General features: G+C 33.7%; 1 protein-coding gene and 1 pseudogene across 4 annotated transcripts; both read left to right on the forward strand.

Annotated features, from left to right (window-relative positions):
- LOC104707598 lies at positions 514–3,329 on the forward strand (annotated as a pseudogene).
- Positions 7,804–10,282, forward strand: LOC104707599 (putative cysteine-rich receptor-like protein kinase 39). 4 transcript variants are annotated; one of them, XM_010423973.1, is made up of 6 exons: positions 7,804–8,689; positions 8,782–9,019; positions 9,103–9,313; positions 9,395–9,632; positions 9,726–9,864; positions 9,962–10,282. In XM_010423973.1, the coding sequence occupies exons 1-6, from the start codon at positions 7,827–7,829 to the stop codon at positions 10,244–10,246; spliced, it is 1,974 nt and encodes a 657-aa protein (XP_010422275.1). In that variant the 5' UTR covers positions 7,804–7,826; the 3' UTR covers positions 10,247–10,282. The 4 variants fall into 4 exon arrangements, with proteins under 4 accessions (XP_010422275.1, XP_010422274.1, XP_010422276.1 ...); XM_010423972.1 differs by having other exon boundaries at positions 7,804–8,676; positions 8,763–9,019; XM_010423974.1 differs by having other exon boundaries at positions 7,804–8,676; positions 8,775–9,019.

Genomic DNA, 14,457 nt, shown 5'->3' on the forward strand with positions numbered 1-14,457 from the left:
TTTATTCCGTACCAATTGTAGACCTAGCAAAGGGAGACTTTTTGGTCACGCGACCAAAAACAAAAACTGGAATTTGACGAAAAAGATGTGCATGTGGCATATTGTAGGGTTAGATCACACGAAGTGATTAAAACGTCAAGCGTTTTACCCTTTCTATTTCAGTTTATATACATGCGACATATGTGAGACATTGGAAGATGACCAAACCCCTTTTACGGTTCTAAACTTTGTTTTGGTCATCATCAAATAGCATAATTCGTTATTCCCTCATTCACACAGAGATGTGCATGTAAATTGCATTTATACGTCGTAATATTGTATACAAATTTTATACATACGCCTTTAATTTAATAGAAAAGGCTAATCAAAATGTGGATTAAATTGAGCTAAAATTTTGTCAATTTCTTAATTTGAATGGCCATCTTAGAAGTCAACCACTGCTCAGATTTCTTACTTGTGTAGTCAACAAAAACCCATTCTCACTCATGTCACCTAATTATACAAATATAACATCTTAACATTTATTCCCTCATTACAAAAAATAAAATAAAAAATAAACAATGAACAAATCCCTAAACACCGTTTCTTAACAATAATAATGAAGAACTCTACTGCGATCTTGCTCACTTCTTCCTTTATTCTTCTCCTTCAAACCCTCCACGGCGTTAAAGCTGGTTTCAACTGCATCGGAAGTTCCTTCCCTACCAATAGCAGCTACCAAAGAAACCGTGACTCTCTCTTCTCTACTCTTTCTGATAACGTCACCTCAAACGGTGGATTCTACAATGCTTCACTCGACGGAGTTCACGTTCTTGCCTTCTGTAGAAGAGACTACGAGAGGCAAGGTTGTATCGACTGCGTCGAAAGATCCATTCGACAGATTAAAACAAGTTGTTCTAACCGTGTTGATTCGTTCAACTGCGACGGTGACGATAGAGACCGTGTTTCTTGTTTTGTACGTACCACGAATCACTCAACTTATGGGCTACTCGAGCTTGGACCGGCTACGAATGACCCGAGCCCTGTTCCTATCGACACATCCACCAAGAACATGACCCTGTTCCGCCAAGAATGGGATGCAATGGTTGACCGGACGCTCGAGGCTGCAACCGTTGATACTTCCACAGCGGTTCTTAAGTATTACGGTGTTGTCAGAGCAGAGTTCACTGAGTTTCCAAATGTTTACATGATGATGCAATGCACACCGGACATAACTTCAGACGAGTGCAAGAAATGTTTGCAAGAGTCCGTTACCTATTTTAGAACCCAGTACTGGGGAAGACAAGGAGGCGGGGTTTGTCGACCGAGCTGTGTTTTCCGGTGGGAAATTTTTGCCTTTTACGGCGCTTTTGCTAATGTAACAAGAGTTCCTGCGCCTCCTCGAGCTTTGGTTCCTCGAGCACAAGCAATCTCGGTCACTCGCTTGAAAGGTGTGAATGATAAACATTGTTACCAGTGAAATAATCTGAAATTCTCATTAAAAAAAACCTAACTTGCAGGAGGAATTATTGCAATATTCGTGGTTCCTATAGCCATTAATCTTCTCGTGTTTATCGGTTTGATCAAAGCCTATAGTCGGATAAGAAAATCGAACAACAGAACCAGTGGTATGTTTTGTCATGCTTTCTCAATAAAACTTTTTGATGCATCATTGCTCATAAGTTGTTGTTTCTCTTTGATATGTACAGAGCAACAGTGTGATTCTGGTGGTCAATCTATGCTACGGTTTGATTTTGGCATGATACTAGTCGCAACAAATGATTTCTCCTCTGAAAATAAGATTGGCCAAGGTGGATTTGGATCTGTCTACAAGGTAAATAAACTTGTAAAAATGTTCTATCAATGGTCAGAAACCTTATAGCATGAGAATCGGGTTTGCAGGGGAAATTACCGGGCGGGCAAGAGATAGCGGTAAAGAGATTAGCTGGAGGTTCAGGACAAGGAGATGTAGAGTTCAAGAATGAAGTATTACTCTTGACAAGACTCCAACATAGGAATCTAGTTAAGCTTCTTGGGTTTTGTAATGAAGGAGATGAAGAGATTCTTGTTTACGAGTTTGTCCCCAATTCAAGCCTCGACCACTTCATATTTGGTGAGCCTTTTCACTTATGTTTTGTGCGTTTTTAAATGTTTAGTATTATTGACGCTTCTTTAAAATCTTCAGATGAGGAGAAGCGTTTGCTTCTAACGTGGAACATGAGGTTCAGAATCATAGAAGGCGTTGCACGAGGTCTTCTTTATCTACATGAAGATTCTCAGCTGAGGATTATACACCGAGACTTGAAGGCAAGCAATGTCCTTTTAGATGCAGATATGAATCCTAAAATATCAGACTTTGGGATGGCAAGGTTGTTCAACATGGACCAGACTCGAGCAGTGACAAGAAAAGTAGTTGGAACCTTGTAAGTTTGCTCTGTTTTTACAGAATCTGTTAGACAACACATAGCTCCTCTGTTTTTTTTAGAAGTTGGGGCCATCTGTAATGTTATTGTTGCATATTCGTAGGGGGTATATGGCTCCTGAGTACGTTAAGCACAGAAGATTTTCAGTCAAGACAGACGTTTACAGTTTCGGAGTCGTGCTTCTCGAGATGATAACGGGTCGAAGTAACAAGAACTATTTCGAAGCCTTAGGGCTCCCTGCATATGTAAGCATATAACTATCAGAGCCTTGTTTCTTACGTTATAGATTATAACTAAGTTATGATGATAACATGTAGGCGTGGAAGTGTTGGGTTGCGGGCGAGGCTACGAGTATCATCGATTATGTACTGAATAGGAGCTCGACAACCGAAATCATGAGGTTCATCCACATTGGTTTGTTGTGCGTTCAAGAGAATGTTGCAAAAAGACCAACCATGAGTTTGGTTATCCAATGGCTTGGAAGTGACACTATCTTGATTCCTTTACCTACAGCTGCTGGTTTCACCACACATCTTCCTGTCGAGTTGCATAGAACCGATGCATCGAATCAAGCCGAAGGTGGAGCTGGCACATCGTCAATGAATAAGCTCACAATCACCGAGTTAAGTCCTCGTTGAAACTGAGGTCTGAAGGTTGGGTTCAATCCACGCTCACTGCCCCGGTTTTATTAAGAACAAACAGGAATCTTTATTGATCTTACCAAAGTTCGTTAGAAGAGACGATATAGAGTTATAAAAGCTCTGATATCGAATCTAGACTCACGCAGGACCCAAGTGTTCACCAATTAACTAATTGGATGAAGAATAGTGTTTACTTTTATACTACTTCAATTACAATTGCATATTTGCAGGACAATCCTTGTAATCCTTCTTTGCGTTTAACTTCTTTCATTTACATCTAAATAAATTGTACTCATTTGCTTTAACTCTATAAAGATTTACTTTTCCTCATCCACCTTAATTTGTTGTAAAGATAAGAAAAATCACAGTCACGAAAAAAACTTTTACAGCACATATTAGTGTAACATAATCAAAGATGTGTGTACTATCTTTTTCGAGAAAAGATTTGTTACACGGTTTTTATATATAAAAAAAAACTTACTAAACCAAGACTAATAAAGAGTTGCACAAAATACATACATTAAACAAGAATTAACCGAAACCAAATACATACATTATTTGCGTTTATAAAATTGAATTTCAATTAATACTCCCACCGGAGATCATTGTTATTTTATTTGAAGCTGCTATGAATTAAATCTTTGTTTTGCAGTTATCTCTAAAATTTTGGCTAGCCATTTTTGCATCTTTAAACATCAACCAATACACATCTTCTCAGTTGGGAGGAAGTCAACGAATATACTTATTTATTTATTTGAAAATATAGAAAAGACTATATGTAAGAAAATTTTAGGTGGCCATTAATTGAATTTACGATTTTACGAGTTTAAGTAGCAATTAACTGAATTTAGTTAACTGGAAATAATTTATAGATTGGATGGAAGTAGTATAAAGAAATTGCTATAAACACCACTATATATTGCAATATATATTTTGTATATTGAACATGATATAATTGTAAATTTGTCTATATTTTATTATCTTTTTTTCAACTTGAATAACATACAAAATTTCAATTTCTATTTCAGTTATAAATTTATAATATAACATGTTATAAAAGACTATCACTTTTTGTTTTTTTTTCGCCCACGGCTTAGGAAAGCTCTAGTCACAGCTTTGCCATTTTCACTTTTTTTTGGTTAAAGTCCAATTAACCAATACACATTTTCTCAGTTTGGAAGTCAACTCATTAATATCTATTTTGTCAGTTTTTAAGTCAACTAATATCCCTTTGGCTTCTTAAGTCATAACGTACGCGGCTCGTCAAAAAATTCATCAGTTAATTAAATGAATGGTAAGACTTCGACAATGGAAACAACGACATTGTTTCCGGTATTAATTATTTCATTAGTAAATTGAAGTAAAGAAAAGGAATTTCATGTAGGCTGTAGCAAGTACGTGGAAGCCTACGAGGTTTCAAAAAATTCTAAGATGGTCAAATAATCCAATGCAAATTGGTGATACTATTCAAATATGGAAGTTTCTCATTGATAATTTTAAAACCTCAAATAATATTACTCTTTTTAAAATGTCTAAAATTGTATTTTATTTATTTGGGAATCTTCCATTGATAATTACAACACCTTAAATTTTATAAACCTCAAGTTTCCATTGACAATTTTAAAACCTCAATACTGTATTAGTCTTTTTCTTTTGGAATCTTCCCATTGATAGTTTTAAAACCTAAAATAATTTTAGTCTTTATAAAAGAACAAAATTTTTTAATAAATAATTAACAAATTTGATGGCTCTAAACATGCCTACAATCATCACTCTAAAAGAGTAAGTAGCTTAGAGAAATGTTCACCCTAATTTTAAAAGTGATGTGAAACATGAATTGAATACCAATATACTTTCTCTGTTTTTTTTGTTGTCGTTGTAGAGTATATTTTTTTCATAGTATTTGTCGTTTTGTATTTATGATGCCAATTTATGAATAAAATTTCCAGTTTTGTCCCTAATTTTTAGCTTCTTAATCATTTATATAAAATAAAATAGAATATTAATGAAGGATAAAACAAAAAAATAATTGATTTTTTAATTTGTGTGAAACTACCTAGAATGACAAATAATATGAATTGGAGGGGGTATTAGATAGTTCAAGTAAAATTTTATTTTTATTATGGGGCAGATCTATATATATATAGTTTTATTGTTTGGTATGGGGTGAAAGTATTTACTATTAATATTAAAAACTATTTAAATATTTAACTAATATTTAAAATATATAATAGTAAGTATGCATATATTCTTCAATAATAATATTTTTATCTCTTTTTTTTTGTTTATTAAAGTTATTAATTTTCTCTTATTTACAAAAACATGTTTTTTGTGGCAGCAAAATATTACATATCTAAATTTCATATTTCTCAATCCTAATTAAACAATTTTTAGGAATTTTAATCTTCTCATGTATGCTAAAATTAATTAAAAGGTTTTTAAAAGCGTTTACAAGGTTTTTATAAAAAAACAAATCTCTTAAAATCTTTTTAAAACCTTTTAAAAGATATCAAAATTCAAAAATTTTGGCAGAAAAATCCAAATTTGTAATTTTGGCGAGAATTTTTTTCTTTTATTTCGCGGGAAAAAAAAATTTTGCGGGAAATTTTTTTATTTTTTGGCTGGAAATTTTTTCGATTTTGATGACTGTACATTCTTGCTGTCACTCAAAGAAAGAGAAATTTGATCATTTGTACATAAAGAGGGGTAGTTTTAAAAATGGTCAACAAAGAGGGTATTTTAAAAAAGGGGCATGAAAAAATGACTATTTTTGAAAATACTCCAATTCTAAACCTTAAACCCAAATACTAAAACCCTACCTCTTAAAAACTATACCCTAAATGAAAACAGAGAACCCAGACCTAAAAAAAAATTCTAAAAATTAATTTAACGTATGGTAATTATGTAAAATATGGTACCAGAGAAAATATTCGAAAAAGGATATTTTTGAAAAAAATATCTAAAAAAAAATATTTCTAATAAATTTTATTAAAACAAACACAAGAAACGTTCAAGCATACTCAACCATTTATATACTATAAAACCTATCAATGTAAAAAAAAAGCATAAGGGGTAGATGCTTTCCATGTTCTCTCAGCGAAATACTGAAATCTTAAAAGTTTTAAATACAGTAAAACCTCTATAAATTAATAAGGTCGGGACCTTGAAATTTTATTAATTTATAGAGGTTTTAATTTATCGATAAATTAATAATTATTAATTTATCGATAAATTAATATTTTATTAATTTATGAAGAGATTTTCTTATTTTCATATTGAAAATTTTCTATTACAAAATAAGATACTTTTGTTATTATTCACATTTTTAAAAAAATCCTTAATTTATAATCTTGGTTATCGTAATAGGATGAATGTTAATTGTTTAATAGATTATCTAGGTAAAAATGAGAAATGTTAAAAGTTTAGAGTTTTGAAAAAATTGTTACTACTATCCTTCATGGTAATGATGAAGTCGCAGAAGATATTGAGGTACCTTTAAAACCAATTACTAAAGAAACAATTATCGTATCTATGACTCTTCACAATTTATGGATGCAATTTGAAAATACAACAATAAAAAAATTAGGGATGAGCTCCAACAAGAATACAAATTCAAGAATAGGCAAACAACAATAGAATCATATTTTCACTAGATTTTCTTAGATATATATATATATATATATATATATCAGTTTATATAATTATTAATTTATGATATTGATTGGACCATATTTTTACATAGGATTTCCAAAAAAATTATTATCTTATTATTTTATCGAAATGTGTAAAACCGGCCCAACTCGGGACCAGAAGAATTTATTAATTTATAGCGAGTATTAATTTAAAGAGTATTAATTTATGGAGGTTCTACTGTATTGTAGAAGATTTGTCGGCATCTAGTACATATAACTTGTGTTAAAATGTTTTGTTTGAAAATTTTAGTTATTGATTAACTTTCATTTTAGAATATTTTTCCATTTCCACAAAAAATGGTATTAATCTCGATTATAATTTTAAAATTTGTCGAAGTTACCTAAAAGATCAAGCTGAAAATTTACTAAATTTATAGAAAGAATAGTCGAATTATGGTAAAACAGTTGAAGTGTTGAACTAATCATTTGACGATGCTATCAAAAGTTCTAAACAATGGTTCTCGTCCTACTCCTTGTGTGTTTTTTTAGTGATCTTTTGGACTTATACTTCTGTTTTGAAATAGATGATGTTTTCATATTTTAATGAAAAATTAATTGGTTTTTAATGGTTTTAGGATTTATATTCTGCCTATTGTGTTTAAATGAATATTAAATGATGCTTTTGTTTATAAAATAATCAAAAATTAAATGAATTCTTAATTTTTGGGCACAATTTTAAAAGATCACGTATAAACAAAAAAGGAGGAAGTACATTATTAATTTGTAGAGAATTTACCGAAATTTTATTTTGTTCTAAACTTTTCCTTCTATTGACGAAAAGTTTTTTCTGCACTTAATATACGTTATATAACTAATATTTCAATTAACCATATTATAAGTTGCAGTGTCCTCGCAAAACATACGAAAGCCATAGACTTGACAACTTCAACGTAAGTTTGGAGCTAGAGAAGTACGTAATGCTTGGGGATCACATGTTAGTATTCCAAACAAAATTGACCAATACACATTTTGTGAAGTCAGATATTACCTCTTTCTCATCTCACCTATATAAATATAATAACAAAGCTCTAAGATCGATTACTTCTAAACAATAACGAAATAGTACATTTAAAAAAACTTGTTATATCAACATGGGGGCATGCCCTACTTTGATGATCATCCTTGCTTCTTCTCTTTTTCTTGTCCTTCCAAACCTCGAAGTCATTAACGCCGTCGGGTGTGCCGGAAGCTACTTCAACGGTAACAGCAGCAGCTACGGTCACAATCGTCAGAATCTTTTCTCCACTCTTGCTAAAAAAGTCGTCGCCAATGGTGGATTTTACAACGCTTCACTCGGCAAAAGTCCCAACAGAGTTCACGCTCTTGCCCTCTGCGCAAGAGGCTATGAACGACAAGCTTGTATCAGTTGTGTCGAAAGTGCAACTCAGGGTATACTACATGAAAATAAATGTCAAAACCGCATAGATTCGTTCACATGGGACAAAGACGAAGAAGACAATGTTTCTTGTCTTGTAAGTACCTCAAACCACTCAACTTTTGGTAACCTCGAGCTTAGACCTGCTGTTAGATACGAAAGTCCAAATAGCATCGACCCATGGAAAAACATGACTCTTTTCGAGCAAGAATGGAATGCAATGGCTAATCGGACCCTCGAGGCTGCCGCGGAAGCTGAAACTTCCTTGGTACTTAAATACTATAGTGCCGGGAAAGCCGAGTTCACAGAGTTTCCAAATGTTTACATGCTGATGCAATGCACACCCGACATAACTTCCCAAGATTGCAAGACGTGTTTGAGAGAATGCGTGACACTTTTTAGAAAAGAGGTTTGGGGAAGACAAGGAGGTGAGGTTTATCGTCCAAGCTGTTTTTTCAGGTGGGATACACATGATTTCCATGGTGCTTTTGATAATGTAACAAGAGTTCCTGCGCCTCCTAGACCTCCGGCTCAGGAAAAGAAGAGCTCTATAACTGACGAGAAAGGTAAAACATATGAGCTAGAGCACTGCCAAAATTTGTACGTATGATATATAGAGGTTCTTAGACTAAAAGGAGTTAATGATTTGCAGGAAGAAGGATAGGAGATAGCGGAATTATTGCAATAGTTGTTGTTTTTACTTTCATTATTCTTTTGGTGTTTGTTGGCTTCATCATAGTCCATGCACGAAGGAGAAAATCAAACAACATCATCAATGGAGGTGCAGGGTACTCTGATTCTGATGGTAACCATATGTTACGGTTTGATCTTGGTATGCTCTTAACGGCAACTAATGAGTTTTCGCCTGAAAATAAGCTTGGTCAAGGTGGATTTGGTACAGTCTATAAGGTAGTAATTACATTTTTCGCGGTAATGAGTTGTTGGTTGATCTTTGTCTTGGGTAAGTAACCAATCTTTAAAACCGGTTTCAGGGGACATTATTTAACGATAAAGAGATAGCAGTGAAGAGATTGACAAAAGGTTCAGGACAAGGAGATATAGAGTTCAAGAATGAGGTTTCACTCTTGACAAGACTCCAACATAGGAATCTTGTTAAGCTTCTTGGGTTCTGTAATGAAGGAGATGAAGTGATTCTTGTCTACGAGTTTGTCCCCAACTCAAGTCTTGACAGCTTTATATTCGGTGAGCCTTGGTAAAGAAGCTTTCATTTTTCGTATATTTTTGGAAACTTTTAGTATGAAAATGTTTCTGTGAACACTGCAGATGACGAGAAGCGTTCACTTCTTACATGGGAGTTGAGATCCAGAATTATAGAAGGCATTGCCCGAGGTCTTGTTTATCTTCATGAAGATTCTCAGCTGAAGATTATTCACAGAGACTTGAAGTTGAGTAACATCCTTTTAGACGCTGAGATGAACCCTAAAGTTGCAGATTTTGGGACAGCTAGGTTGTTTGACACTGACGTGACTCGAGCTGAAACAAAACGAATAGCTGGAACCCGGTAAGAAATATATTAATCAAGTTTGAAGACACATTTAAATGAATCAAACAGTCATCATGACTTAATTAGTGTTATTGGTTTGCATATATGCAGTGGATATATGGCTCCTGAGTACCTGAACCACGGACAAATCTCAGCTAAATCTGACGTTTATGGTTTCGGTGTTATGCTTCTAGAGATAATAAGTGGTGAAAGAAACAAAAGATTCGAAGGAGAAGGCCTTGCAGCTTTTGTAAGCGCTTCTTCACATATCAGTCTTTGTTCCATTTATATATCGCTATTCAAACTTCTGTAGAGAAAGTAAAAACATTTACATTTTCTTGGTGCAGACATGGAAGAGATGGGTTGAAGGAAAGCCTGAGATTATAATTGATCCTTTCTTGATGGAGCACCCAAGAAACGAGATCATCAAGTTGATACAAATTGGTTTGTTGTGTGTTCAAGAGAATGCAACAAAGAGACCAACTATGAGCTCTGTGATAACTTGGCTTGGCAGTGAGACCATCATCGTTCCTCTACCTAATGCTCCTGCTTTCAGTGGAAGCCTATCCCAATTCGAAAGTGCTACAATAGCAATGAACGAAGATGTCTTCACGGAGTTGAGTTGTCGTTGAGTTATAAATAATTTAATTAAAATACTGTTTTCGAAAACAAACTACACAATAATCCTTCTTCAAGGAACCGTCCATTGTATCTTTATTTCCTAAATTTCAGCTCAAACCACAATATCTTCATCTTTTGCTTCTGTTTTAATTTACCTATTTTATAGTGATAACTAACTTTGCCATACAGTATTATGATATCTCTTTGACAATAATGAACATCTTTCCTTGGAGATCAAGCTAACCAAGTTATGGTTTAAGGAAAATTAGAGATTATATTTAGAAGTTGTCTAAATATAATAGAAAAAGAAATTTAGAAAAAAAAAAGTTTTCCTTTAAGAATTAAGGAAACATGTTTAAGTTTTTCATATATACAGAGATGCTAAGGTTGGGCATAACTTATGAGTTTGGAGAACAAGAGAGCTTTAGTTTTTGAGAGAATTTTCTAAGACTAATAAAGAGAGTGATTCTTTATTCTTGTGTTCGTAAATTCTTGTTTGGAAAAAAAGTTTAAAAATACTCCATCTAATTTTTATTTGGAAGTTTAATACTTTATATTATTTTATTGAAATAAAAATACTTCATTTAATTATCGTTGGACAAAGAATACTTAATCTTTGTATTATTGGTATATTCATATTTCTTGCTTAACATCTGTTAACGGGCATGACGAAATCATTCAACGGTTTTAAATTTTTAATTAAAGTCTTTAATAGTTATATATCTGATATATTTAGTTATACTATCTATTATGGTGCCGTGGTCTGCTGGTAATTGTTGGATTTTAGTCATCACATGGTATCAGGTTCGATGCGTATTAAAAACTGATTTTTTTTTCCTTTTTAAACCCACACGGAGGTAAAAACGGTGGAGACTGAGGCCAATAAACGGCGGTGAACGAAAATAAGACAGCCACGACGATGCTGAAAATTTCTTTGGTTCGATCTGTCAACGAATTGATGTTATCAGAGACCAAAGGGAGAAATAATTGGGAACAATCCTTATGCCATCGTTGGATCTATGGCGGCGATTGACGAAGAAAGGAACAACGTGGTGAGGATTAAGACGAAGGATGGTGAAGATGGTGACGATTCGAGGTTAGGTGGTGATTGAGAGGAAAATTGCAACGGAGATAGCAAGGAGGAGGTAAGAAGATGCCATTGTTGCGGTATCGTCTTTGACTTCTTTTTCTTCTAATTTTGAAACAAAGGAACAAATCTAACCCAGAAAGATTCGGTGAATGAAGATTTTCATACATTTTCAACAACAACAACACCAGATTCGTTCAAATTCTTCTCAGCCTCAACAACGTTTACCTTATCCTTCTCACCCTCACCAACTCCGTTTACAGAAACCCTAACACCGTTCTCTTGAACAACAACAACAACACCATCGTCCTTTAGCGTATTCTCACCTGAATCGTGTTCCTTAACCGATTCAATCTCCGAAGCACAGCTAGCTTTAGGTTTCTCCTCTTCTCCGATTCCCAAAACAACTTCCATTTCCATTTTTTTATTCTCCTAACTTCCTCGCCGACTGTAGATTAAAAAAAAAAAATTCAGAAAACGACAAAAAAAAAAAACAAACCTAACTAGTCAATTTACACATAAACACCAACGATTTCTCCAAAAAAAAAAAAAACCAAAGTATAAATTAGGTTAAAATCTTATGTAAAATCAAATTTGATTTACCTAAGAGAATACGGAGATTGAATCGGTTAAGGAACACGATTCAGGTGAGAATACGCTAAAGGACGATGGTGTTGTTGTTGTTGTTCAAGAGAACGGTGTTGGGGTTTCTGTAAACGGAGTTGGTGAGGGTGAGAAGGATAAGGTAAACGTTGTTGAGGCTGAGAAGAATTTGAACGAATCTGGTGTTGTTGTTGTTGAAGATTGTGTTATGAATGGCGTTTCTTCGTTGTTCATACATTTTCTTCTGATTCGTCGTCACCGGCGAAACACAAAAGACAAAACCCAAAAAAAAAACAAATTTTATTTTGCCTTTTGTGTGGATCGAACCCGCCTCTGGTGTTTTTAACACAACCATTACCGGTCTACCATCAGACTACACTAACATAATTTACATTGTAACTAAAATATCACCTATATATCTATTAAAAACTATAATTAAAAATTAACACCGTCGATGATTTCGTCACGCCCGTTAACAGATGTTAAACAAGAGGTATGAATCTACCAATAATACAAAGATTAAGTATTCTTTGTCCAACAATAATTAAATGAGGTCTTTTTATTCTAATAAAATAATATGAGGTTTTAAACTTCCAAATAAAAAATAGATGAAGTATTTTTAAGCTTTTTTCCCATTCTTGTTTGTGTTCTTGAGAGTTGGTTCTTGATTCTAGATTTGGTATCAGAGGCTTGGGAGGTCTTGAAGAAAGAATGGGGGATCTTATTCCAACGACGGTCAACCAAAAGAAGGAAGAGAGTCTTCTTCAATCCAATGCCCTATGCTTAATTCATCAAACTTTACAATTTGGGCTATGCAGATGAAGATAGCACTCATGGTTCATAAGGTTTGGGAGATAATGGAGGATGATTCAACAGAACAAGACACAACTCGGACTAGCGGTGAGAAGAACGACATGGCGATGGCTATGTTATTTCAGTCCATACCCGAGTCGCTGATTTTGCACGTTGGAGATCTTGATACAGCCAAGAAAGTATGGGAAGCTATCAAAGTACATGTGGGAGCTGAGAGAGTTAGAGAAGCCCGACTACAAACATTAACAGCTGAGTTCGACCGTCTTAAGATGAAAGAATCTGAGACAATTGATGACTTTGGCAGCAAGTTATCTGAGATCTCATCGATATTGGCTGCTTTAGGTGTGATTTTTGAAGAATCCAAGCTGATTAAAAAGTTTCTTAAGAGTCTTTCTCGTAAGAAATATATACACATTGTGGCTTCTCTCGAACAAGTCTTGGATCTTAATAAAACAAGTTTTGAAGTAATCATAGGGCGTCTCAAAGCCTATGAGGACATATCTCTGAGGACGAAGAAATTCAAGAAGATCAAAGTAAATTGATGTATGCCAACATGGAACCATACACCAACCAGCCTTCTTGTGACTACAACACTGATTTTAGGGGCAGAGGCCGTGGAGGGCGCTCCTACTACAGAGGACGATCTCACGAACGTTTTAATGGAGGAGGAGGTGGAAGAGACTTATCGAAAGTAATGTGTTTTCGATGTGACAAAACAGGTCACTTTGTTTCAAGTTGTCCTGATCGTTTGCTAAAACTGCAAGAAGTACAAGATAATGACAATAATGATACACAAGGTGCTGATGAGCTTATGATACATGAGGTGGTGTAGCTAAAGGAAAACACTTGCATCCTGATATGCTCAAATTAAACTATAGAGCTACTCTCTCAAATTAAGAGGTCACTGTAATACTTAAGGGTCGAATTCCACAAGGAGTCAAGTCTACACAATAAATTATAGAGTTTTATAATTAAGCTAAACAAGTTAATTTAATTATTGAAAAGCAATGTAAAATTAAATAAAAGTGTTGTAAATTTAGAGGATTAAAAAGCTAGGCATAGGGAATTTCTAAGGAAATTACAGAATATTAAATCAATAATTAAATAGAATTCATGCAATTAAAATCAGATCTAGAACTCTAAACTCTTTTGTAAAATAAGTCAGTTCTCAATGCAAATATTATCTAAATTTAGAACCAGAAAATCCAAATCTCTTTGTAAAATTCTAGGTTAAAAATCAGCTTTGAAAACAGGTTTAGATTGTTCATAAAAGTACTAAATCAAATCTCTTTGCAAGAAGTAATTTTTCTCATCAAAAGGTTTTATCAGGAAAATCAATTACATTCTCATATCAATTTATTTTCCTAAGTTATTAATTCTAGATGGCCAATCAAGGATTAATATGAAAAAACAACTTATGATGAAGATCTAGAAAGATAATGAATCCTAAATAAACAGATCTAATAAATCATAAAATCCCTGTGAAAAACCATGAACCTAACAATATTCAATGAAGAACAAAACATAATTCTGAATAATAAGCAATAGATATTAAAAGGGTAAGAAGGAGTTTAGAAATTCTTCTCTCTACAAGGAGTTCAGATCTCTCTCTCCCAAAAGCTCTCAAAAATCTCGCAGGGTTGTAGAAAAAATAAAACTTGCTAGAATAAATCTTAAGGGTTTCTAAATCCTAAAAATACTATATATATGTCCTAAAAC

Source organism: Camelina sativa, chromosome 8 (genome assembly GCF_000633955.1).
Source record: "Camelina sativa cultivar DH55 chromosome 8, Cs, whole genome shotgun sequence".
Classification (NCBI taxonomy): domain Eukaryota; kingdom Viridiplantae; phylum Streptophyta; class Magnoliopsida; order Brassicales; family Brassicaceae; genus Camelina; species Camelina sativa.